The sequence below is a fragment of the Arachis ipaensis genome, chromosome B02 (genome assembly GCF_000816755.2).
Source record: "Arachis ipaensis cultivar K30076 chromosome B02, Araip1.1, whole genome shotgun sequence".
Classification (NCBI taxonomy): domain Eukaryota; kingdom Viridiplantae; phylum Streptophyta; class Magnoliopsida; order Fabales; family Fabaceae; genus Arachis; species Arachis ipaensis.
The window spans coordinates 2,607,553-2,631,237 of NC_029786.2; the positions used below are offsets into that span (position 1 = coordinate 2,607,553).

A 23,685-nucleotide genomic window follows, 5' to 3' on the forward strand; every position below is an offset into this window, starting at 1 on the left:
GATAACTGTTAGACGTTTATAGGCCACATATCTAGATGTTACGTAACTAAGTTGCACTTGAAATTGAAGTTGTGGATTATATAGTTCAGTCTTTTTCTTTCTTTTTGGAGTGTTATTAAATTGATTCTTAATGAATTTTCAATCAAATACTTACATCTTTCTGTTAAATAGTTAAGTGTCTAATTAAAATTTTGGGTACCAATTTAAGATATCACCTTTTATTTTGTAATTATGGGTTTTTTTTTTCTTTTTAATCAATTGTCTTTTGTTTATACAAGCTTATAACTTAAAAGATCCAATTTTTTTATTATCTTGTTTTTTTTCACCTAATAAATGTTCTAACAACAATAATTCTATTTTTATGAATTTAAATCTTTTAAATTTTAAATTTTTATTTGAGAAGATAAAATATAATTTTTACATTTGAATGATTTTTTTTTATAGTTTTTTTTAATCTTACCTATAAAATAAATGATAATTTATCCATTTGAATGATTTTTTTTTATAGTTTTTTTTAATCTTACCTATAAAATAAATGATAATTTATCCTCTAAAATAAAATTCAAAATCTAAAAGATTCAAATTTTTTGCGCCCATTTTTTTTTAAATAGCAAGTGTTATTCCAACTTTATTTACATTATGCATTTGTTCTTAATTCCATCTACATTCATTACCAATTTAATAAGATTTTATCACATGCTAGTATGTCACTCATGGAATTGAATAATATATAACATTCTTATACTATAGAAAACTAGCAAAGCACTGAAAATAGTGCTACACTTCCCCAAGGTTTTGCCTCTAAGTTTACTCACTTATTATGTTTCCACCATCCAAATATTTTATATACAATGTTCTAAAAACCAAATTGGTCATTATTGGAGTTAGAGATTTAAATTTTAAAAGTTCAATCAAAATTCAATTGAAGTTAAATTTGAATATANNTTTTGTATTTAAATCGTTCTATTTATATTCTTAACATTTATAAAAGTGATTTAATGTTATCATGCTGTTAATTATACTAATAGATCAGACTGTATTTTTTAATTATTCTCACTTGAATATATTCATTTTCAATTAGGTCTCACTTGAATGTGTTTGATTTTAATATTGTATCCAAAATTTGTGTTCAGTTCAATTATGTTCCTAAAAAAAGTGAATTATATAAATGTTGTAGAGATTAGTTTCAACTTTAATGCGTTATTATCCGAAGTGAATCGTCGATTCTGACCAAACATTTGTATTTTAACTTCAAAAAGAGATTTGTAGAATTCCAACTAAAGTTTATAATGTGTAATTAATGATAGCATAACATTGAATCACTTTTACAAACATTAGAGATATAAATAAGACAATTTAAACGTTTAGAGACACAAATAGAACTTACCCTAAACATTGGAAACAAAAACGATTCTTTACTCTTTTTTATAAATACATTTTTTATATATATTTTTATATAGTGTTTAACCTTTGGGCAAACGCCCTTTGTTTATGCTTGAGTTATAGTTAAATTGGAGCTTTCAAATGGAACAGATACAGTGAATCTACCCTACTTTTTGGTGTGATTTTCATTGATACACTTGACATTATTATGTACCACTATATAAAATATTATAAATGAGAACTAACCCTAATAAAAGTCCTCGTTACTGTTATTTTGAGTTGACCTTTTTCGATGTTTCTTCTTGGCTTGCCTTGTAAGAAAAAACACAATTTGTAGGAATCCATAGGAATGAAATTTTCAGGGTTCCAATGCCTTATTCTATGGGCTATGATAATGATAGTAATGTTGAAACTTAGTTTGCAACTTAAGCTTAGTTGAGTTTATGATGGTGATGAAGAACAGTACATGAAGTATTTACCAAAATAAGACAATATAAGTCGCCATTGTTTGTCTTTTCGAATGTGAAAGAGAAGAGGAATTCAAGATTCTTTGCATGCATGTGGACTAGATTTATATCTTTTTTAAATTGAAAAAAATAAATGTATAACTCATTAATTCTATCTATCTATTCTTAATATAAAAAAGTAGATAGATAAGTTTATCCACATTACTTTTAAAACATCTTTCTCTTCTTACTAATATCATGTCAGTAGCATCGCTTACTTGGCAAAATTTTAGAACCAACCACTCAAGTTTTGCCAAATCAACTATTATTTTCAAATCAACAAAAAATAAAATATACAAAAAATATACAAGTAATAAAAATATATACAAATTAGGTTGTAAAATTACCAATGATAATAATTAGAAATTAATAGTATCTAACCAAATTTGTAACCATAAGAATCAATATCCCTATATTTATTATATTTTACCGTTATAAACAATACAATAAATTTATAACCCTAATAATTAATTTATTAATTTTTATAAATAACTCATTAAATGTAATAAACATCCATGTTACAAATGTCATAATAATCTATTAATCATAATAAATTTAACATTACAAATATTCAAATTTCATACTATTTGAACTACTTATATAAATCTCTTATCACTATTTCTTCAAATAACATCAAATTTAGCATAAGAAAATTATTTTCACACTACACAACATTTCAAACTTACTCAATAGAGCATCATTCTTTGGACAATATCACCAAACAAACAGAAAATTGGTTTATCAAAGTTCGCGTGGTTCGTCTATGGGAAACATTAACACCCACAAATGAAGAAAAGTTTCTTTGTTCAAAAATGATTATATTAGATGAAAAAGTACAAAACAAACATATTTATTGTATTTTTAAATTAAACATTTTCCAACACTATTTTGAATTTGCAATACTTGAGACATTATCTGACAAAGTGGGTCAAAGAAAACTATTATCAGGTAATTTCATTTTATACTATTTCACTTATTCTTATTAAAAATAACTTATTTAATAAAAAAATTCTACACATTTTTGTTCTTTTTATTGTAGATGTCATTGAAAAACTGCATGCATATCAAGAGATTAAGAAGAAAGAAAACCATACAAGTTCAATACACATCTTTAGAAGAAGAACATACATTTAAAGATGGAACAAACAACACAATAGAAAGTGCATACAACTCAACAATTCATAAAGAAAGCCTTTACAAGAATCTACGACAGAAAGAAGAAAACAACTACTCTAACAATAACCAATAAAAAAAGGACGACTAACGCCACATAAGGAGACTAAATTCATCGACCAAAACAAATGTAAAAACCAAACCACCAAATAAAAATGTCACTTTGTATAACTCCAACATTCAAATCTTTTGTACTACAAATTATTTTAAACAAAACACCTTTTAAATTTAACTTTAGTTTACACATATTTAATTTAATTTTACAAAACATAGCCATTTTTAATATTTATTATATACTATCATTAATTTAACCCTCGCGCATCGCGCGGGTCTCATTCTAGTTAAAATTAATCATTTTGCTCGAAGTTTCTAGAATCTCTCGCTAACCAGCCGAGTACTAAAGTAAAAAGTACATATGATTAACCAAGTTAGCAAGTTATTCTTTTAAATCTCAACTGGCAAAGATGACAATGAGATTACAACTTCATCATGTAGGGCTTTCTTCTCCTTGAAAGGAGTTTAATTCTCCTTGAAAGGAGTTTAAGAGTAGTCTTAAAAGAAACTGCCATTCTAGTTAAATAGTTCTTTTGTTTTTCTTGTTCTTTTTCTTTGTTTAATTTATTTAAGTCACCAAAAATTTCAACTATTCATATAAAATATATCAAAATAGAGAATTAAAATATGTTTAGTTAATATTAATAAAGAATATTTAAGAATTAAACTAGTATAGAATAAAATTTTCTCTAAAACTTCAGCTAAATTATGTGTTGATTGATTTAGAATTGAGTGAATGTAGTTGAAGAGATATTGGAGAGCCTTCATCTTTTATATATTGGTGTACTTATCAAAAATTGAATGGATTGGAACAAAAACCAACTTACTCTTAGGAGCACCAAAAACTGTCTATATAGTTGAGTTTCAAATATTAATTTAGAAATTAGAACATGAGGATAGACAAAAAAATATAAAGTCTATTATGATTACCATTATTTTTTAGCCAGGTTTAATTCTTATGTAAGTTGCTGTAATTTCACTCAAATTTTAAGTAAATTTCTACAATAAAAGTAGGGGGAAAAAACTACTGATCTTTTTTGCTCACTCAAAAGTTACCTAACCCGTTAAAAAATAAAAAATAGAACTTAAAACTACCAAAATTTCTACCTTATGCACCTTCCCCTTCTTACTCAGAATCAGTATCTGGGTCTGCATCCACAATTTCAGGAAGATCAAAATCATCATGAGCCACTGAATCACCAAGATTCAATTTAAATGCAGATTCCTGAATCATTATAGTGTCTGGTGTTCTTTTCGGCGAGGCAGATTCAGAGACTTTATTAGCCGAGCTTCCTTCGCCTAATTCCATCCGACTGCTGCCTTCATTGTGAGCCGTCGTGCTGTCAGAAACAATCCTCTCAGGTTGCACCTCGGTAGCTACCGGCTCGCGATCTACAGGGATGATAGTGGTGTTGGAGACAGGTTCCTGAGATTGCATCATGGATTCGACAGGTTTGTCCGACTTGGAAACGAATTCATCCTCGGCAGCCCTCATTTCAACATCTGCATTGGTCGGGGCGTCGGATCCAGCTATCTCATTCCTTTCTTGGACTTCAGTGCCTGAACACTGGTGCCCGGAAAGCACATTATGGTTGGTGTCTCTAATGGCCTCAGAAGGCTCGTCGGTGCGTACTGTATTCTTAGGTATCGATACATTGGTTCTGGTTCCGGTTCCGCTGGCATTTTCCATCCATTTAGCATACAAATCATCGACAGTGTCGGGAGTATCGAACCCTACTTGTCGAAAACCAACCGGGCCTCGGTTGCTCCAGCTACTGTTTTCGTCTCGGAAATTGTGCTCATTTTCAATGGTAGAAACGTAATTCGGCAAAGGAAGTTCCCTAGGATGTATAAGCACTTCCAAGGCTAAAAGTGCATGCATACAAAACTCAGCTACTTTTGTTCCTGTTTGTTGCTTCCCTGCACAAATTGCAATAAAGTGGTTGTTAGTTGAAATCTGATTGACAATTGTTGCTAAATTCCAAAAAGGAGTCTTAGAACAATGGTTGAGGTCACGAGTTCAAGCTGTGGAATCAACTACTGATGCAATTATCAGATTAAACTGCCTACATTACACGCTTTGGATGCAATCCATCCCCAGACTCTGTTAACGCGGGAATGCGTGTGAATAAATACTCACGAAATCTTTTCTTTACACGTTAATTCGTTATTTTTGCTGCTGCTAACTAAAGTTACCACCAAGGATATGAATATCAATAAAAACAATTGTTAAATCCAGAAGTACCTCTACGGAAAAGGTCGAGACCCTCAGATAAATATGGAGGCCGAATCCGAGCAAAAGAGAGAAAAGATGCCAAAAGAGCGCGCAATGCAGCAAGCTGCAAATCAGCAATGGGTTCAGCAAGTTCTTCTTGCTGGAATTCACTAATTTCGCTACTTGCTGATTCTTCTTTGAAGGAATCCATTGCTGTGGCAAACACAACATCATCAACTTTCGATCTCCACGGTTCGAATCTTAAAGAGCCAGCCTGTGTACAAATATAAATTATGAAGAATTTCAAGCGCGCGCACCACAGTAATAAAAACCCCTGAAGGTACCAAAAGGTTAATGAAGGAACATACCACAGTAATGAGAGTCTCTAACGCCTCAAGAGCGGCTATCCTAAGAGAAATTGGAATCGATGGATTGTTCTTGAGAACTTCTGCTCCCAAACCACCATCATCATTCTCCTGAAGAGGACCACTTGCATTCTTATGCTTCCTCTTTCTACGACTTGGTGATGGCAGTGATCCAGCCGAGGCATTTGGATTAGAACCATTGGATGCTCCACCACTTTTATTATCTATGGTTTCTAGATCGGAAAATGCATTGTTAACAACTTCTTGTGCAAGGTACATAGCCATTCCTGTACAAGATGGTTAGTTAGTAAAAGCCATTACAAACAAAGAGTAAATTCGTTATGTATATCGTCAGAAGTATAAAAACAAAGTAGAAAGCCAACTCAATTGAGAAAGTTTCCGTACCAACACCCATGGATAAGAGTAGAGTCCGTGTGACCGAATAGAACTTGATCCTTAAATCTGGCAATGCACAATCCTTGAAGTACTTTGTAATAATACGAGCAATAGAGCCCGCATGTGGTAATAGTTGACTGCAATTCAAATACAGAAAGTAATTAAAATTCTGAATTTTCGCAACAAATAAGTACCCGATGAATCTACAAGAGCGAAAAATATGGAAGTCTGCATGTGAACAGGACAAAGAACACCATAGCAATGCAAGGTAAGCTATCAAAACGAAGAAGACGACACAGTACAAAAGCTGTCAATAATGAAAGAAACAAAATAAATTACTGAAAATACTATTCGATAAAGTTGCAATCATACCTTCCCATGGCCTTTATGATAGCATCAAGCAATTCAAGGCTGCACAAGTGTAAAGACGGAAGTACCGAGCAAATGTCCTCTTGTTGCCTAGCAGTCGTGAATGGGAATGACATTTGCGGCAAAGAGCCATTGACAATTAGCATTCTCTCGGCAAGGGCCAACAACAAGCGAACAGGTATTTTTACCTAACAATCAATAGCTCTTTATCATCCTGCTCCAAAACTAGTGTAATACAAATTGTAGGTACGAAAATTGAAAAAAAAAAAAACGAAAAAGAAAAACCTACAAATTACCTTAACGGGATATGAACTTGTCAGCATCGTGCAACAGGCAAAGATAAGTGTAGGCACATCAGACGCTGGAGATTGCTCAGACCACTTTCTGTTAATAATTTCTTCGGCCAATATATTGCCTCCTAAAGGGGAAGGAAGAGGTTTTCCAGGCAAGAACAGCAATCCAGTAATCTGATTACGCACGGTTGCTGCAGCACATGGAAAAGATGGTGACCTAATGCTTTTAACAATGTGTTTTATGGAGAAAAAAAAGAGAAGAGGGTGGGACAACAAACCCTAACATCTACCTTCTTCAAGGCCTTGAAAGGCAAAATTTAATTGATCATTTATCAAAACCAAGAGCTTCTGCAGCATCACAGACCAGCTTCCTTCATCTGCTTTTGATTTCGGAAGCAATGCAAGGCAATATGCAAGTTTCTGGATGTATAATTCCAAGCAGAAGACAGTATACATCAGGATAAGAACATTTTAAATTTGTTGTTCTTTATCAGAGAAAATTTCCTCCAAGTGCCAACTAATGAACAAAATAGACATTAAACTAGAAAACAAAAATAAATGGGGAAAACGCTCATCAAGGAGTGCTCGCCTGCTCGGAGAAATATTAATGCAAAAAGGCTGCTTTTTTCTAAATTGCAGTCATGGCAGCGCCATGACGAAATGGCATGGCGGATTTTGGGTCCCGCCAAGAAGCCATCGCGGCAGCTTCGCCACAGCATTGCTTCCGCCGCCGGTTGGCCCTCCTTCTCCGCTCCAAGTGGTTTTCCTTTTCCAACTCTTCCCTCTCTTCTCGAGACTTTGTTCTGTTACAAAACATTAGTTTTCTTTTTTTTTTCTTTTTCTTTTTCTGTTTGTTCCTCTCTTCCATTCCCTCTCTACGACTCAACTTATGAACCTCTCTTCTATGTCCTTTATTTTCTGGTGGTTCTTTTGAGTTTTTAGTATTTGTCTATGCCATAGTTGCCATTTAAGCTCTATGTCTTATGTCTATAAATGTATACTACATATCTTTCTTGGATTCTTCTACCGGATACCTTTTCTGTTCCTCTCTTAAAAACTACCGGACTCTCTTAGGTCACAAAAATGGCTGCAACAAGCATAAGCAGGGAAATACATCCTCTTAAAAATCTCCCGTGATACCCTCCGTGCACTCTTATATTCACAATATAATCATATCATAGAACAGGCTCTTTGAAATTTGATGAAACCATTACCTTTGCAATATCAGGACTGCATTCGTTGGACTCTTTGGATAAAAGTTTTATAGCAATAGCACATTCAATCTGCATAATTTCACATCACAAATCAAGTCATTAACACGTCAGCAAGAAAACTCTAATGCTTTTCATGTACAGTTTTTCCACTGATAAAAGCTACAAGCTAACCAGAAACGCATACAAATATGACATCACCAATTGTTTTAATCTTTTAAGGCATAGAGATGTAAGGATCTTGCATTAGAATAGAAAAATCTAGTTCAATATATTTATATTGAACTAGATTTTTCTATACAAACCACAATCAACGTCTAAAGGAAACTGTTTAACAATAAATTTAATATGAAAATCAAAATGGATTAGAACTATTTCATAAACATAATTCTATTTGATGAAATCATGTCCTTTTGTCAAAATCATCAAAATTTGAATGCTTACTGGTCAAGTTTTTTCAAGCTACATATACATTAGAATAAAGCATGTAGCCAGTGTTAGAAGGGAAGTAGTAACTTACACTTTCATAATTATTCTGATTAATAGAAGATTGAAATGTCATAATTATGGTACACAACAAATTAATTGCGTTCTCCTGCATTCACCACAATACATACAATGAGCAAACCCGTGAGCAAATAAACCGGATAATTTATGCCCAAATAAATGATACACGAAAAATTTAACACAAAAAGGTAAGGTCCAGTGTCAAGGCCATACAAACAAAATGAAATATCCTACATTCAAAGGTTTACACAGGCAAAGCAATAAACAATTTTAATTATCCATCATATGTGCAAATTTTAAGACGAGATATCTTCATTTCTTAGCATACCTCTGCTTAGGTATGAAGTTATGGATTTTCCAATTAGTTATTTCACATTTTCACCCGGCAACGAAGAATACTACCCAAGAAAACTGTTCAACGCTTTCATTTTTTGTGTTTATATTATTTATGATACTTGTTCTGTGATGAACCAAATGATTCAACCTATCATCACGAACTACAGTTATATAACTTCGGATATATTGTTATCCAAGTCCAATGTTGTAATTGAAAGCACATAAGCACAAAGCCACAGAACAATTACAAAACAAGATTTCTACCCTTAAGAATTATTTCAGGAATCTAGAGTTTTTTTCCACCTGTTGTTATAGACCTATTGAAATGACGTAAGCACATCAAAATATATGTAAATCCACCCATCGTTTGGTTTTTTTCATTGTCTGCAACATGTAGAAACCAAATGAATTTTGTGTTGAATCTTGCATTTGCTTTTGTATAGCAAATCCCTTATCCCCCAATTTGTATGTCTTTCTTCTCATCTTAATGAAATTCTTTTTTTATCAAAAGAATAAAAATATAAATAAATAATACACTACTATTCAAATGTAAAGCTTACCCATACAACATCGGATTTAGAATCACTTAACAGCTTCAAAACAGGTTGAACAACTTTCGGGGCACAGGCTGTCCCATCTTTCTTGAACTTGGGAAATTTACTTAACCTAATTTACAAGAGAGTAAACAGCTAAAAGGTTGTGCTAATTTGATTTATAACACTGATAAATGATGCCAAATATTCCACATGACAAATATTGGATAAATTTATGTGTTTATTTCTACACTGTGTACCAATAGTTATGGACTAATAAATACGAGTAGAAAAAGAAATATCGAACCTTGCAAACATATCAGACATTGAAGCGCATGCAGCCACCCTCAAGAATGAAGAATCTTCTTGTGACTGTTTTAAACAAATATCATGGAACATGTCAAACGAGCATATGACACAACTAAAACATATATATTTATCTCAGCAATTTTAACCTTGATCTTAAACTACACGGAAAGAGGGTGATATGATCAAGTCCACATGAATGAGAAAATATTCAAAGCAGGAATTCTACTGCATAAATACAACATATACAATCCCATGTGTTTAGAACACCTGGCAGTGACATGAATCTAGAAGGTGAACTTAAAGGATTTCAGATACCACTAATTGAGTAGTAATAGTATAATTAAGTTTGAAATAGCATCAACCATAATCTATTCAGAGTACTTAGTTTAACATACAGAGATTGTAATATCGAAACAAAAATCATCGACTTAGAGCACCAATGTGATACTATTCAGGTCAAATTATATCTACAACCTAAACCGACAGAAAACCCGCAATAAATAGCAGTTGGCATCCCAAAAGGGGAAGAAAAATCAAAATAAGGTTGGAAGACAACCCCAATGCAAAATGAAAACGTGTGTTACCCGTAGAGAAGGCAACAACTTCTGAAACCACGGAACGAAGGATTCCACGAAACGAACAGGGCTGCACAATTGACAAGTAACCCCAAGCAGAGAGATTCCTACCCAACATTTATCTGACTGTAAAAGCAAACAAGTGTAACAATGTCAAACTAAACAAAATGGATACACCTAAACATAATTATCTTTTTCAGTCCAAAAAAGAGTCTTTGAAGTGTAAACAACCAATAATCAGTATGACAAACTGTGTCTAACAAAAGAATTAGGCAAAAGCACCTTAAAAAACCTCAAATAGTAATAGCAATCATGCAATGCAATTCACAAATTGTGCTGAATACCCAGCAAGGATGCATGTTCAATTACAAAGTAAGTAAACTTAGCTTGGCTATACAAGCAAAAATTACAACAATGCCAAATAAAAAACAACTCAACAAACCTAAGCATTAACAAAAATCAAGTGTAACCAAGTATGTATCAGCAAGCAGTAACCACTAACCAGCACAGAAAACCATTTAAGTCAATCAAAAACTCCTGCTTTTCCTCAATAATAAAATAAAAAAACTGGAAATAATAACAATAATAATAACACTACTGATATATTCATCAAACACAAAAACTGGAAAGGAAAAATAAAGTGATCAAGCAACTCCCAACTAAGATTGAACAACAAAGCAACGAACTTTACCACAGGGCTATCGAGAAGTTCCAAAATACGCTCGACCCAGGTAGTAACAGCTGATTTCCAAGCTTCAACGACTTTTGGGTCCATGGAATCAGTGAAAGACTCAGAGAGGAGACGGTGCGTTTTGACCAAATAGACAACCTTTGAAACCGTAGAAGAATGGTTCGAAAACGGTCGTTTGCTGTCGGGGAGGTGGTCCCTGACGATGGAGAGAAGCAAACGTGGCTTGAATGCAGCGTCGTACACGCCATTGATGAAGTCGAATGCAGACATTGGAGCTAAGAGGAAGAAGCTACAAGGTTTTTGAAAAAGAAGAAGAAGATGATGACGAAGAAGAAGAAGAAGAAGATGAGAGGGAAAAGGGGTGCGGCGGAAGAGGGAAAAGGTTTGAGCTTTGCTGCTGAAAATCTTCCAATTCAGCTGAAATGGTGAATATAGTGAGGGACTGAGGGTAGTATTGTAATTTTGTAACGTGAAAAAGGAAAGTTTAAAAATATAAATAAATTTTCAAAAATTAAAAAATTTTTCCTTTTAATTTTTTTAGCAAAGATAGGAGACTCGAACTCGCAACCTCTTAGATGAGTATGAGAAAATTATGCCGTTTGAGTTATTACTCTTTGAAAATCGGTCTTTAACAAAGAAAGAAAAAAGAAAAGCTATTTTGGTTAAGATACTACAAATATTAATATGTCTTATTTTTCTTTTTTTGGTTGAAAATCGTATTCTAATTTTTTGGTTAAAGATCAAATTGTCCAACTAAATAAATACTTAATAAATATATTTAATCTCAATAAAATTAACATACCATTTTTATTGAAATATTTGTAAAGATGTTTTTCTCTAAAATATTGGGTATGATATCAAATTTTTATATTATCATCTAATCCGATAGTTATTTTTGTAAAATTATTGAAATAATAAGTGTTTAAGTTAATATATTCATTATTATAATAATAATAATATAAAATAAGAAGTAATGACTAAATCAGTATCTAAAAGATTCAAACGCTGACATTTTAGTATCTAATTATTATTATTGACAAAATGACCTGAATGCAATGTTCTAAAAACTGGACGCCACCAGATAATACACTCACACAACACCAATACTCTTCTTCAAACTCTGCAACTTCTGATTTCTATTACAATAAGTAATTATTTGATTTGGTAGTGGTTTGGATTTTTTTATAGACTAAATTAAAGTTACAATAGTTATGTTCTCTTCTCTATCACATTGAAATTAAGCTTTGAATTCTCTTATTTCATTTTAATTTTACCGCACTCAACATGTTTGATGAAATGCTTTAACCATATTTCTGGTTGGTTTTATAATTTCTAGCTTTTAGATACTTAGTAAGTTGATTGCATGTGAAATTAGAATAATTGGATCATAGTAATTAGGAAATTTTAGCTGTACAAATAGCATTTTTGCAGAAGACATATTAGCATGATGATTCCACTTGCATTACTGTTCTTTTGGTAAATTTTTTAACTGTTATTGTGAACTTGTTAATTTGTTAATTGTTCTTGTGTTCTTCTATTACTTTTAATTTTTTTTGTTTTGTTGTGATTTTCTGTTCTTGAATTTGTTAAGTTGATAATTTGGTAAATTGTTGGGCTGCTGTTGTTTTAATTTGTCAAATTGTTAGGTTGCTGCGACTTAATTTGTTGGATTTTCTATTTAGGTCTTCTTCTTGTTTATTTGCTAAATTGTTGTTGTGTATTTATTGTTTATTTGCTGGATATTGGTGATCATTGTCTTTGAGATTATTTACTATGCAGGTTTAGTGTCATCACTGTTTTGGAATGTTTTATAATGTACTCATGTTTGTTGCTGTTTTGTAATTGGTGGTTGCAGGTTTAGTGTGATTATTGGTTAATGTTTTGTAATGTTTGGTACTGAATGGTGATTGTTGAGTTCAGATATGGTTGTTTATTTTGACTTGGGTAAAGAGACTTATGGTCATTTTTTTCCTGCCTTATAGCGATTCAGATGATTATTTTCAGAGGATGAGCACTTATTTATGTATTTTGAGAAACTGTCTTTCTGTGTGTTATGAGCATTTGGTGAAGCCTGTATTGTACCTATTCAAAGCTTAGTTTTACCAAATGGTCTTCAAAGCAACTCATCCAAAATGCTACTGCACAAATCCAAGTCTATTGTCTCTAAAAGCCTGTATGCACCTTCATTTGGTGAAGCCTTTCTAGCACTAGTCCACTACCAACTTTGTTATTAATAATGTTATCAAATTTATTTATCCAAGTACTATGTTTATTTTTTAGTTGGATTTATGATAATTCATTTGATATTCTTCCTATTTTTATCAGATATTTCTTTTAACATTTTGTGTACTGATGAGGAATTTTACTTGCTTGTTATCATGCTTTCATCTGGCAATTTGCATTTAATATAAAAAGGAAAATCCTAAGAGTAATTCACCACTCCATTAGAAAAACTTCATACTACCTTAAACCCTCAACTTAATACTTGCATATTTATAATTTATTTATTATTCTATTCTAAAACGGTTTTTTCAGTTGAACCATCGGTTAGACCGGTTGGACCAGTAAATCAGTGAACCAGTAACTAAAACGATTTGATGACCGGTCCGGTTTTCAAAACCTTGGTTATAATTGAATTATATCATACGTTTGGAACTGGATTTGGAGGAAAGTTTAATTTCATTTCAGAATTAAGCACTGCAAACTGATAAGGTTTCTGTGATTTGATGCACTGCATTCAATTCTCTAGTTAACAAATATATATTTCTTTCATTTCAAGGGAGGAATCTTGTTTCCAAAGAAGTTATATGAATGAACAGATATGTGGTAAACGTGTCAATGTGGTATTGGTACTGGACTTTACAATCCTTTTGTTATACTAAATTATTTTCGAAGGTCTACATATGATGTAAAGTATGAATATATACATGTTTTATTATATATTTTGAAGTTATATGGTTGGTTAAGTTATCAAGAATGTCTTTGTGGACATTTTGTTCTTTAATTTGGAATACCTAACCTTAATAATAAGATCCCAAAAATGAAGTGAACTGATCCGCATGCATGAACCTCAATAAACTTCCATAAAATGGAATTTGATGAAACAAAACTCTTCATTATTTTTGGTTGAGTTGATGACTTTATTTGTTTTCTTTATTAGATGGTTGAAATCTTAAATTACAGTATCTGAATCTCATTACTATACATGTATGGCTAATTTGATGTGACATGGCTAAAGTCTCATTAAGAAAGCATTAATTGATTTATTCGATGTAAAAATAATTGGTTTTTCTATGTAAAAAATTGATTTTGTGTAAAAACCAGTTTTTCAGTGTAAAAACTGGTTTTTATTCTAAAACCGGTTTTTTTATATAAAAATCGGTTATTTTTTTAAAACCAGTTTTTATTTTTATAACCGGTTAAAAATTGGTTTTTAAATTTCCTAACCAGTTAATAACCGGTTTTGTTATGTAAAACTGGTTTAGTTAATTAACCTAAACTAAATATTCCAAAAACAGGTTTGGTTTTTGGTTTAACCATAACCATCTACAGCCCTAAATATATGGGGGTTTTGAAATGGAAAAATGGGATTTACACCTGGTTTTCTTTTTCTCTGGTGTGGAACAACTAATTTGTCTATATGCACATTGATGATCATGCTAGGCGCTTCAATTGAATTTTTGGTTGGTGGAGTTAACTCAGATTAGATTATATGATATGTTATGGCACTGCAATGCAAGGCTTCTGGGAAGGATTACTAATCATGCTGTCCTTTTAGCTGTTCTAATTTTATTAGCTCCACACCACCTTTTTTTTGTCACTTTGTGTCCTTTTTTCTTTGTGTAGCATTTTGATTTGGCAGTGTTATTACTTACTAGGTTGAAGAATTGACTGGACAATTAGTGTGATCAAGGGAATGGGAAGGAAGGAATAAAGAAAGAAACGAAACAAACATTTCTTTCCCGTAGCCCGCAGCCACAGCATCCCCCGCAGCCCTGCTCGTTGTCATCGCAACTCTTCTCCGCTGGGTATAGGTGTCGTGTGTGGAAGCTCTGTCATAGTCTCCTCTGTTCGAGCTCTCTCTCTCTCTCTCTCTCTGTTCGCTTGTGTCGCCGTCTCCTCTGTCGTTGCCGTCACTCCCCTTCCTCCTCACCGCCGGTAAGCACGGTGATAATATTGTGTAGTTTTGTTAATAATTTTTGCTGTGTCCCCTTTCTCTTCTGTGGCCCTCTCAATTTTGTAACTTCTATGGTATGCTTTGATTTCCCGTTCTCACATGCATTTCTGAATATTTTCATGATTTGGTTATAATAAATCAAAATAATTAAATTGGCAATTTCAGTACTTCTCTTTCCTGCCATCATTACTAGCACGATCCAAGCAGCTTCAGAATTACAATTGTTGGTTTAAGTTTCAGTTGCTTTGAAAGTTGTGGTCACATTTGATTCATCTTAGTTGGTGCTATTTATGTCGATAATAAGCACCATTATTACACCTTTGCTTTTTGCATACAAGGTTCTACTGCAGTCAACTTAATGATATGGTTTCTGCTGCATTTTATAATGATTTATTTCTCATATTGAAAGTTTAGTCCATATATTTTGTTTAAATTTGTGTTTTCTGCTAGGAGTTGTAAGATATCATTCTAAAGAGCTATTTGTTCCTGCTTTAAGGAAATTTTCCTATAATTCTTATAGGTTTATATGGGATATCTTTGTCGCATCAATGCATTTCCTTGCATCTGATATAAATTATTGTGTTTTGTTTGGAACAGGCATTTGGGTATCTTCAATTATTGTGTTTTAATTAAATCGGTTGAATTCCGGTTTTTTATTTTTTTGATATTTTTTATTATAATTTTCATATGAATGTTAAACATAGGGAGATGCGGAATGGGGGCCCGCGGAAAATGCGGAAAACGCGGAGAACGGGAATGGGGACAATTATTCTCCCATGACGGGGAACAGGACGGGGACGGAAATTAATTCTGGGGGCGGGGACGGGGAGCAAGGAGGCATCCCCTGCCCCCGTCCTGCTCCATTGACATCCCTAGGGCATTATTTATGTTATTCAATGCCCAAAATGCATTAGTTAGTTGTGCTTTGACTTCTCAATTGCAAGAAGAAATCACAAGAATCAACGAAGAAGGGCCTTATATAGGTTTGGTCATCCCAAATTCTTTTGAACTCAATCCTCTTCTTCAAAATCCAGCCTACACTCCGAGTGAAAATATTATTGACTTTGCAGGAAAATATAAATAAGAATAAAAGAAAATATAAACTTCATAAATATATATAAGTCTCCTTAATTAGGTCTCTTGTATTAATAGTTAATAGGGCAAAAAATCCTAATAAGCCAAGGCCAGTTTGAAATTACGTAAATAAGCCAAAATCAAAATCGTTTCAGCAATGAGCTAAGCTATATTTTAATGTAATTCGAACCAGCCTGGTTCGAACTACATTCTTTAATAAATCGAACTGCATTGGTTCGAATTAGGATGGGAAAAGGTTGAACGTAATTCGAACCAAGGAGGTTCGAACTCAAATTGCTCATAATTCGAACAAGGCTAGTTCGAATTATACCTACGAAAGCTTACCATATAAATCGAATCAACCTGGTTTTCGGCTATGTAAGGAGTTCGAATCAGCCTCATTCGAACCATTCTTCCTTTTCCCGACCCACCAAATTCCAGAGAAAACGACCCAGATTCTCTCCGACGAAGACCTTAACAGAATACTCTGCTGATGGGGGACGATCCGGCACGGTTATATCGCTTGGACGGAGTCACTCATATAGCCGGAGTCATCCACGACGAGGTTAGTGCAGAAATAACATCGTGCTAGCGGTTTATGAGTTAGTGGTTTTGCATGCGGTTTTAGTGGCTGTTTATGTTAAGGGAAAATCGTAGTGGTATTGCTAGTGGTTTAGTTGAGAGGTTTTGCATGCGGGTTAGATGTTGGTTTAGTTGGTGGTTTATGTTAGTGGTTTATGTTAGTGGTTTATGTTAGTTTTTTAATGCTACTTGTTTTACGTTAGTGGTAGGTGTTGGTTGTTTTATCTTGGTAGTTTAGTTGGTGATTTATGTTGGTTGTTTTATATTAGTGGTTTGTGTTATTTGTTTTTTGTTAGCTGTTTTATGTTAATGGTTTTAGTTAAACTGTTTTAAGTTAGTGGTTTAGTTGTGTGGTGTATGGTAGTTGTTTTGCATCTGGTTCTCGTTCATGGATTTTTATGCGGTTTTATTTAGTATGATGTTTTGTTGATGATTTATCGTGTTGGTTATGTTTGTCATTGGTTATGAAGCTGGTTCTAACAATGCGGTGCATGTCATGCGCAGCCTCAGCGATGCATCAAGAGCATGCGGCAGCAGCAGGGCATGCGACTCGATGACAAATACGTTCCGTACTTGCAGATGGTCGGACTATACCATCTTGCAAGGCTGAACGATAGATGGTTCCGGTTAGATGAGACCCTTGTCAGTGCCTTCGTCGAGCGATGGCGTCCGGAGACGCACACGTTTCATATGCCGTTCGGAGAGTGCACGATCACACTTCAGGACGTGGCATACCAGTTGGGTTTGCCAGTGGACGGGCGTTACGTGAGCGGCTGCCTATCGGAGTTCCAGATATACATCCAGGGTGGCCGTCCAGCCTGGGTGTGGTTCCAGGAGTTGCTTGGAGTGACTCCTCCTCCCAACCAGGTTCAGAAGTACGCAGTGAACTGCAGCTGGTTCCAGGAGACCTTTGGGGAGTGCCCCGAGGGAGCCGATGACGAGACTGTGCGGTGATATGCCCGTGCGTACATCATGATGTTGTTGGGTACGCAGCTGTTTACCGACAAGTCCGTCAACCGCATTCACATCAGATGGCTTCCCTACGTAGCTAGGCTGGAGGAGATGGGTACCTACAACTGGGGTTCTGCAGCAGTGGCATGGTTGTACCGGTGCATGTGTCGAGTGGCGAACAGAAATGTGGTCAAGTTAGCGGGCCCACTTCAGCTACTTCAGTCTTGGATCTTCTGACGATTTCCTCGGTTTAGGCCTACATGGTATGAGACGTTCAGCTGGCCATTGGCCTCGAGGTACTCTACTAAGCCTTCTCTATTTCAATTTAATATACATAACTCCATGTTCATTAATAATGTATTACAAATCTCTCACATTTAAGTAGCCATAAGACACATATATGATGCAGGTGGTCAGGTTACAACACTTTCGGTAGCGAGAAGGGTCCTAGGGTGTAGATGTGGAGGCTGAGGATAGATCGGTTACAGGACAGGGAAGTGAGTACGCAACTTAATTATAGTCTTTATTTAACCACACTTTATGAGTTGGGTCCATGAGTTGCCCTGACAATTGAGAGTTCTCTGTGTAGTTTATCTGGATGCCGTACAACAGCCCCGACGTACTTCAGGTTGTGCATCCAGAGGCTTTGGAGCCTCGGCATATGGCGTTGTGGCGGTCTGTGACGTCGCTGATCTACTTTGCCGTTATAGAGTGGCATCAGATAGATAGGGTTCTTCCGCAGTTCGGAGGGGTGCAGCCCTGTCCGCATCCCGCCCTAAACATCGACTTTCTAATGTCGAAGGATGGCAAAGGCGGCGATCGATGGTTCCCGTACCATTTGCAAAAATGGCATCTCCATTGGGACTCCCGTGCGGAGACCGTGCTGAGGTTCGATATTGTTGCCGACCCTGGATCGTCGCATGAGTTCCTGGAGTGGTGGAGTCAGCATGGAAAGAGGTTCTTGTCTCCGGAGATGCACTTGGAGGATCCGAAAGCCGTTCCTATTCCAGTTGAGGCGTCACAGCGGGGTGCTGGGCGGGTTCCTGACATGGATCGTCCTGAGGACGTGCCGGACAGGCGGTGGGTTGAGAGGAGAGCTCGTGTGGGGACACGACGGAGCCAGTGTGAGTGGAGGTGGCTTGATCAGGCTATGGACGATGTTGACGATGCCGGTCCCGCTGGAGGCGGACGACGAGGCCAGGGAGGGAAACGGAAAGCGCGTGGTGCGGCGGACCACCCTGGTCGTGACCCTGACGACGATCAGCATGAGCCCGTGGGCGAGGATGGTGCAGCGGCTGTTGCAGTTGCTGGTGTTAGTACCCATGATGGAGGACATGGAGGTGAGTGGTATGGGTCAGGTGTGGGTGACGGGGCTGACCGTGGTGACGCTGGACTTGGGTCGGGGCCTCTTGGAGATTACTTCGTTGGTGTACCCGCCCATGACCAGACTCAGAAGGAGGGTACCCCATGGGTTATTCCGGGATCATAGTGGTCAGACTTTCTTGCCTCAGATACGCTTGATGCGGACTTCGGGGGTCAACAGTTTCTAGAGGAGATTACCGCCATTATGCAGGAGGACGTGCCGCCCCGGAAGCGTGGTCAGACCTCCGGCACGCAGGCACCTTTAGATGTTGATCTAAACGAGCCTCCTATGGCTTCTGTTGGTGACCATTTTGGTTTGGGAGGTACCCCACCATCCGTCTACACTGCTGCATCAGAGTTTGTTGCCGGCCGTCTGCGGCACCCGTTCATTTTACACCACCTACCCAGCCTTCCCCGGATGAGGAGTCAGATGAGATCGAGGATGAGGAGCCGCTTATCCGCAGAGGTCAGAGGCCACGGGTACCCCGTCGTTGCTTTACGGGCTCGTATCTGTTTAGATGATTCATGTTTCATGTATGATAGTCATGTGTACTTTTGTTATTTTAGAGCTGTTTTCCTTTGTTGTTTGTTCATCGTATTGTACTTTGAAAATGGGTGTTTACTGGATTTATCAGTGACTATTTATAATCATCGCATCGTATTACAGTTTAAACTATTTAGGGTGTTTACTGGATTTACCCTAAATGCAAAATTTAATAAATAAATGTACATATTAAACTGTAATACGATGCGATGATTATAAATAGTCACTGATAAATCCAGTAAACACCCGTTTTCAAAGTACAATACGATGAACAAACAACAAAGGAAAACAGCTCTAAAATAACAACAAAAGTACACATGGCTATCATACATGAATGAACCCTAAGGAACAAAATACATGAAACGTGAATCATCTAAACAGATGCGAGCCCATAAAGCAACGACGGGGTACCCGTGGCCTCTGACCTCTGCGGATAAGCGGTTCTTCATCCTCGATCTCATCCGACTCCTCATCCGGAGAAGGCTGGGCAGGTGGTGTAAAATGGACGGGTGCCGCAGACGGTCCGGCAACAGACTGAGATACAGCAGTGTAGGCGGATGGTGGGGTACCTCCCAAACCAAAATGGTCACCAACAGAGGCCGTAGGAGGCTCGTTCAGATCAACATCTAAAGGTGCCTGCGTGCCGGAGGTCTGACCACGCCTCCGGGGCGGCACGTCCTCCTGCATGATGGCGGTAATCTCCTCTAGAAACTGTTGACCCCCGAAGTCCGCATCAAGCGTATCTGAGGCAAGGAAGTCTGACCACTGTGATCCCGGAATAACCCATGGGGTACCCTCCTGCTGAGTTTGGTCATGGGCGGGTACACCAACGAAGTAATCTCCAAGAGGCCCCGACCCAAGTCCAGCGTCACCATGGTCAGCCCGTCACCCATACCACTCACCTCCATGTCCCCCATCATGGGTACTAACACCAGCAACTGCAACAGCCGCTGCACCATCCCCACCCACGGGTCCATGCTGATCATCGTCAGGGTCACGACCAGGGTGGTCCGCCGCACCACGCGCTCTCCATCTCCCTCCCTGGCCTCGTCGTCCTCCTCCAGCGGGACCAGCATCGTCAACATCGTCCATAGCCTGATCAAGCCACCTCCACTCACGCTGGCTCCGTCGTATCCCCACACGAGCTCTCCTCTCAACCCGCCGCCTGTCCGGCACGTCCTCAGGACGATCCATGTCAGGAACTCGCCCAGCACCCCGCTGTGACGCCTCAACTGGAATAGGAACGGCTCTCGGATCCCCCAAGTGCATCTCCGGAAAAAAGAACCTCTTACCATGCTGACTCCACCACTCCAGGAACTCATGCGACGGTCCAGGGGCGGCAACAACATTGAACCTCAGCACGGTCTCCGCACCGGAGTCTCAATGGAGATGCCATTTCTGCAAATGGTACGGGAACCATCGATCGCTGCCTCTGTCGTCCTTCGACATCAGAAAGTCGATGTTCAGGGCGGGATGCGGACGGGGCTGCACCCCTCCGAACTGCGGAAGAACCCTATCTATCTGATGCCACTCTATGACGGCAAAGTAGATCAGCGACGTCACAGACCGCCACAATGCCATATGTCGAGGCTCCAAAGCCTCTGGATGCACAACCTGAAGTTCGTCGGGGCTGCTGTACGGCATCCAGATAAACTGAACAAGAACTCTCCATTGTCAGGGCAACTCATGGACCCAACTCATAAAGTGTGGTTAAATAAAGACTCTAATTAAGTTGTGTACTCACCTCCCTGTCCTGTAACCGGTCTATCCTCAGCCTCCACATCTGCACCCTAGGGCCCTTCTCGCTACGGAAGGGTTTTAACTTGACCACCTGCATCATACATGTGCCTTATGGCTACTTAAATGTGTGAGAGATTTGTAATACATTATTAATGAACATGAAGTTATGTATATTAAATTGAAATAGAGAAGGCTTAGTAGAGTACCTCGAGGCCAATAGCCAGCTGAACGTCTCATACCCTGTAGGCCTAAATCGAGAAAATCGTCAGAAGATCTAAGACTGTAGTAGCTGAAGTGGGCCCGCTAACTTGACCACATTTCTGTTCGCCACTCGGCACATGCACCGGTACAACCATGCCACTGCTGTAGAACCCCAGTTTTAGGTACCCATCTCCTCCAGCCAAGCTACGTAGGGAAGCCATCTGATGTGAATGCGGTTGACGGACTTGTCGGTAAACAGCTGCGTACCCAACAACATCATGATGTACGCACGGGCATATCGCCGCACAGTCTCGTCATCGGCTCCCTCGGGGCACTCCCCAAAGGTCTCCTGGAACCAGCTGCAGTTCACTGCGTACTTCTGAACCTGGTTGGGAGGAGGAGTCACTCCAAGCAACTCCTGGAACCACATCCAGGCTGGACGGCCACCCTGTATGTATATCTGGAACTCCGATAGGCAGCCGCTCACGTAACGCCCGTCCACTGGCAAACCCAACTGGTATGCCACGTCCTGAAGTGTGATCGTGCACTCTCCGAACGGCATATGAAACGTGTGCGTCTCCGGACGCCATCGCTCGACGAAGGCATTGACAAGGGCCTCATCTAACCGGAACCATCTATCGTTCAGCCTTGCAAGATGGTATAGTCCGGCCATCTGCAAGTACGGAACGTATCTGTCATCGAGTCGCATGCCCTGCTGCCGCCGCATGCTCCTGATGCATCGCTGAGGCTGCGCATGACATGCACCGCATTGTTAGAACCAGCTTCATAACCAATGACAAACATAACCAACACGATAAATCATCAACAAAACATCATACTAAATAAAACCGCATAAAAATCGATGAACGAGAACCACATGCAAAACAACTACCATACACCACACAACTAAACCACTAACTTAAAACAGTTTAACTAAAACCATTAACATAAAACAGCTAACAAATAACACAAACCACCAACATAAAACAACCAACACATACCACTAACGTAAAACAAGTAGCATTAAAAAACTAACATAAACCACTAACTAAACCAACATCTTACCCGCATGCAAAACCTCTCAACTATACCACTACGATTTTCCCCTAACATAAACAGCCACTAAAACCGCATGCAAAACCACTAACTCACATAAACCGCTAGCACGAAATTATTTCTGCACTAACATCGTCGTGGATGACTCCGGCTATATGAGCGACTCCGTCCAAGCGATATAACCGTGCCGGATCGTCCCCCATCAACAGAGTATTCCGTTAAGGTCTTCGTCGGAGAGAATCTGGGTCGTTTTCTCTGGGATTTGGTGGGGTCGGGGAAAGGAAGAATGGTTCGAATGAGGCTGATTCGAACTCCTTATATAGCCGAATCATGAGTATTTCGAATCAGGTTGGTTCGAATTACTATTGGAGCCACGAGAAGGGTAATTTGAACCAGGTTGGTTTGATTTATATGGTAAGCTTTCGTACGTATAATTCGAACTAGTCTTGTTCGAATTATGAGCAATTTAAGTTCGAGCCTCCTTGGTTCGAATTACGTTCAACCTTTTCCCATCCTAATTCGAACCAATGCAGTTCGATTTATTAAAGAATGTAGTTCGAACCAGGCTGGTTCGAATTACATTAGAATATACCTTGACTCGTTCTAAAACGATTTTGATTTTGGCTTATTTATGTAATTTCAAACTGGCCTTAGCTTATTAGGATTTTTTGCCCTAGTTAATATTTGTCAATTATATTTTCAATTTAGCTTTATTTTCTTTTTTTTATTAATGGCTAATAAATAATAATGAAGGAAGGAGATTCCGCTTTGGATCCATTGGCGATAAGCCTGTTATATTGGTCATGGCTGGATTGAGTGTGTATGTTTTTTTTTTCTTTTTTAATTCATTGCATTTGTAAAATACTTTTGGGTGGATGATATATCATAGTTTTTGGTCACTATATTCTAATCAATTTAGACAAATTCAAGATTTGATTCACCATTTTTTTGGTCAAATTAATTTATGTGGCCTAATTTTATTGAAAATAATACGGTTTAATTGATTGTTAAATTTTAATTATTAAAAAATAACTTTAAAAAAAGATGTTTTAAACGTCTTTATCTAAGTGATTCCCTTTGAA

At 37.3% G+C, this 23,685-nt stretch overlaps 2 protein-coding genes and 1 long non-coding RNA gene across 5 annotated transcripts; 2 read left to right on the forward strand and 1 right to left on the reverse strand.

Moving 5' to 3' along the window:
* On the reverse strand, nt 4,070-11,326 carry LOC107623021 (proline-, glutamic acid- and leucine-rich protein 1). Its single transcript, XM_016325145.2, has 13 exons — nt 10,917-11,326; nt 10,235-10,351; nt 9,649-9,713; nt 9,369-9,474; nt 8,486-8,560; nt 7,969-8,037; nt 7,045-7,174; nt 6,758-6,945; nt 6,465-6,649; nt 6,102-6,229; nt 5,700-5,983; nt 5,362-5,605; nt 4,070-5,036 (listed from the first exon to the last, which is right to left on the reverse strand). The coding sequence occupies exons 1-13, from the start codon at nt 11,184-11,186 to the stop codon at nt 4,243-4,245; spliced, it is 2,655 nt and encodes an 884-aa protein (XP_016180631.1). The 5' UTR covers nt 11,187-11,326; the 3' UTR covers nt 4,070-4,242.
* On the forward strand, nt 12,324-13,541 carry LOC107628122. Its single transcript, XR_001617602.2, has 2 exons — nt 12,324-12,721; nt 12,772-13,541. It is a non-coding gene; the product is annotated as an uncharacterized LOC107628122 (long non-coding RNA).
* Nucleotides 13,547-20,359, forward strand: LOC107623046. Of its 3 annotated transcripts, none has more exons than XM_016325181.2 (4): nt 13,547-15,074; nt 17,254-17,996; nt 18,110-18,197; nt 18,290-20,359. In XM_016325181.2, the coding sequence occupies exons 3-4, from the start codon at nt 18,159-18,161 to the stop codon at nt 19,187-19,189; spliced, it is 939 nt and encodes a 312-aa protein (XP_016180667.1). In that variant the 5' UTR covers nt 13,547-15,074; nt 17,254-17,996; nt 18,110-18,158; the 3' UTR covers nt 19,190-20,359. The 3 variants fall into 3 exon arrangements, 2 of the variants coding, with proteins under 2 accessions (XP_016180667.1, XP_020970832.1); XM_021115173.1 differs by lacking the exon at nt 13,547-15,074 and adding an exon at nt 16,170-16,732; XR_002356894.1 differs by lacking the exons at nt 17,254-17,996; nt 18,110-18,197; nt 18,290-20,359 and adding an exon at nt 15,798-16,129.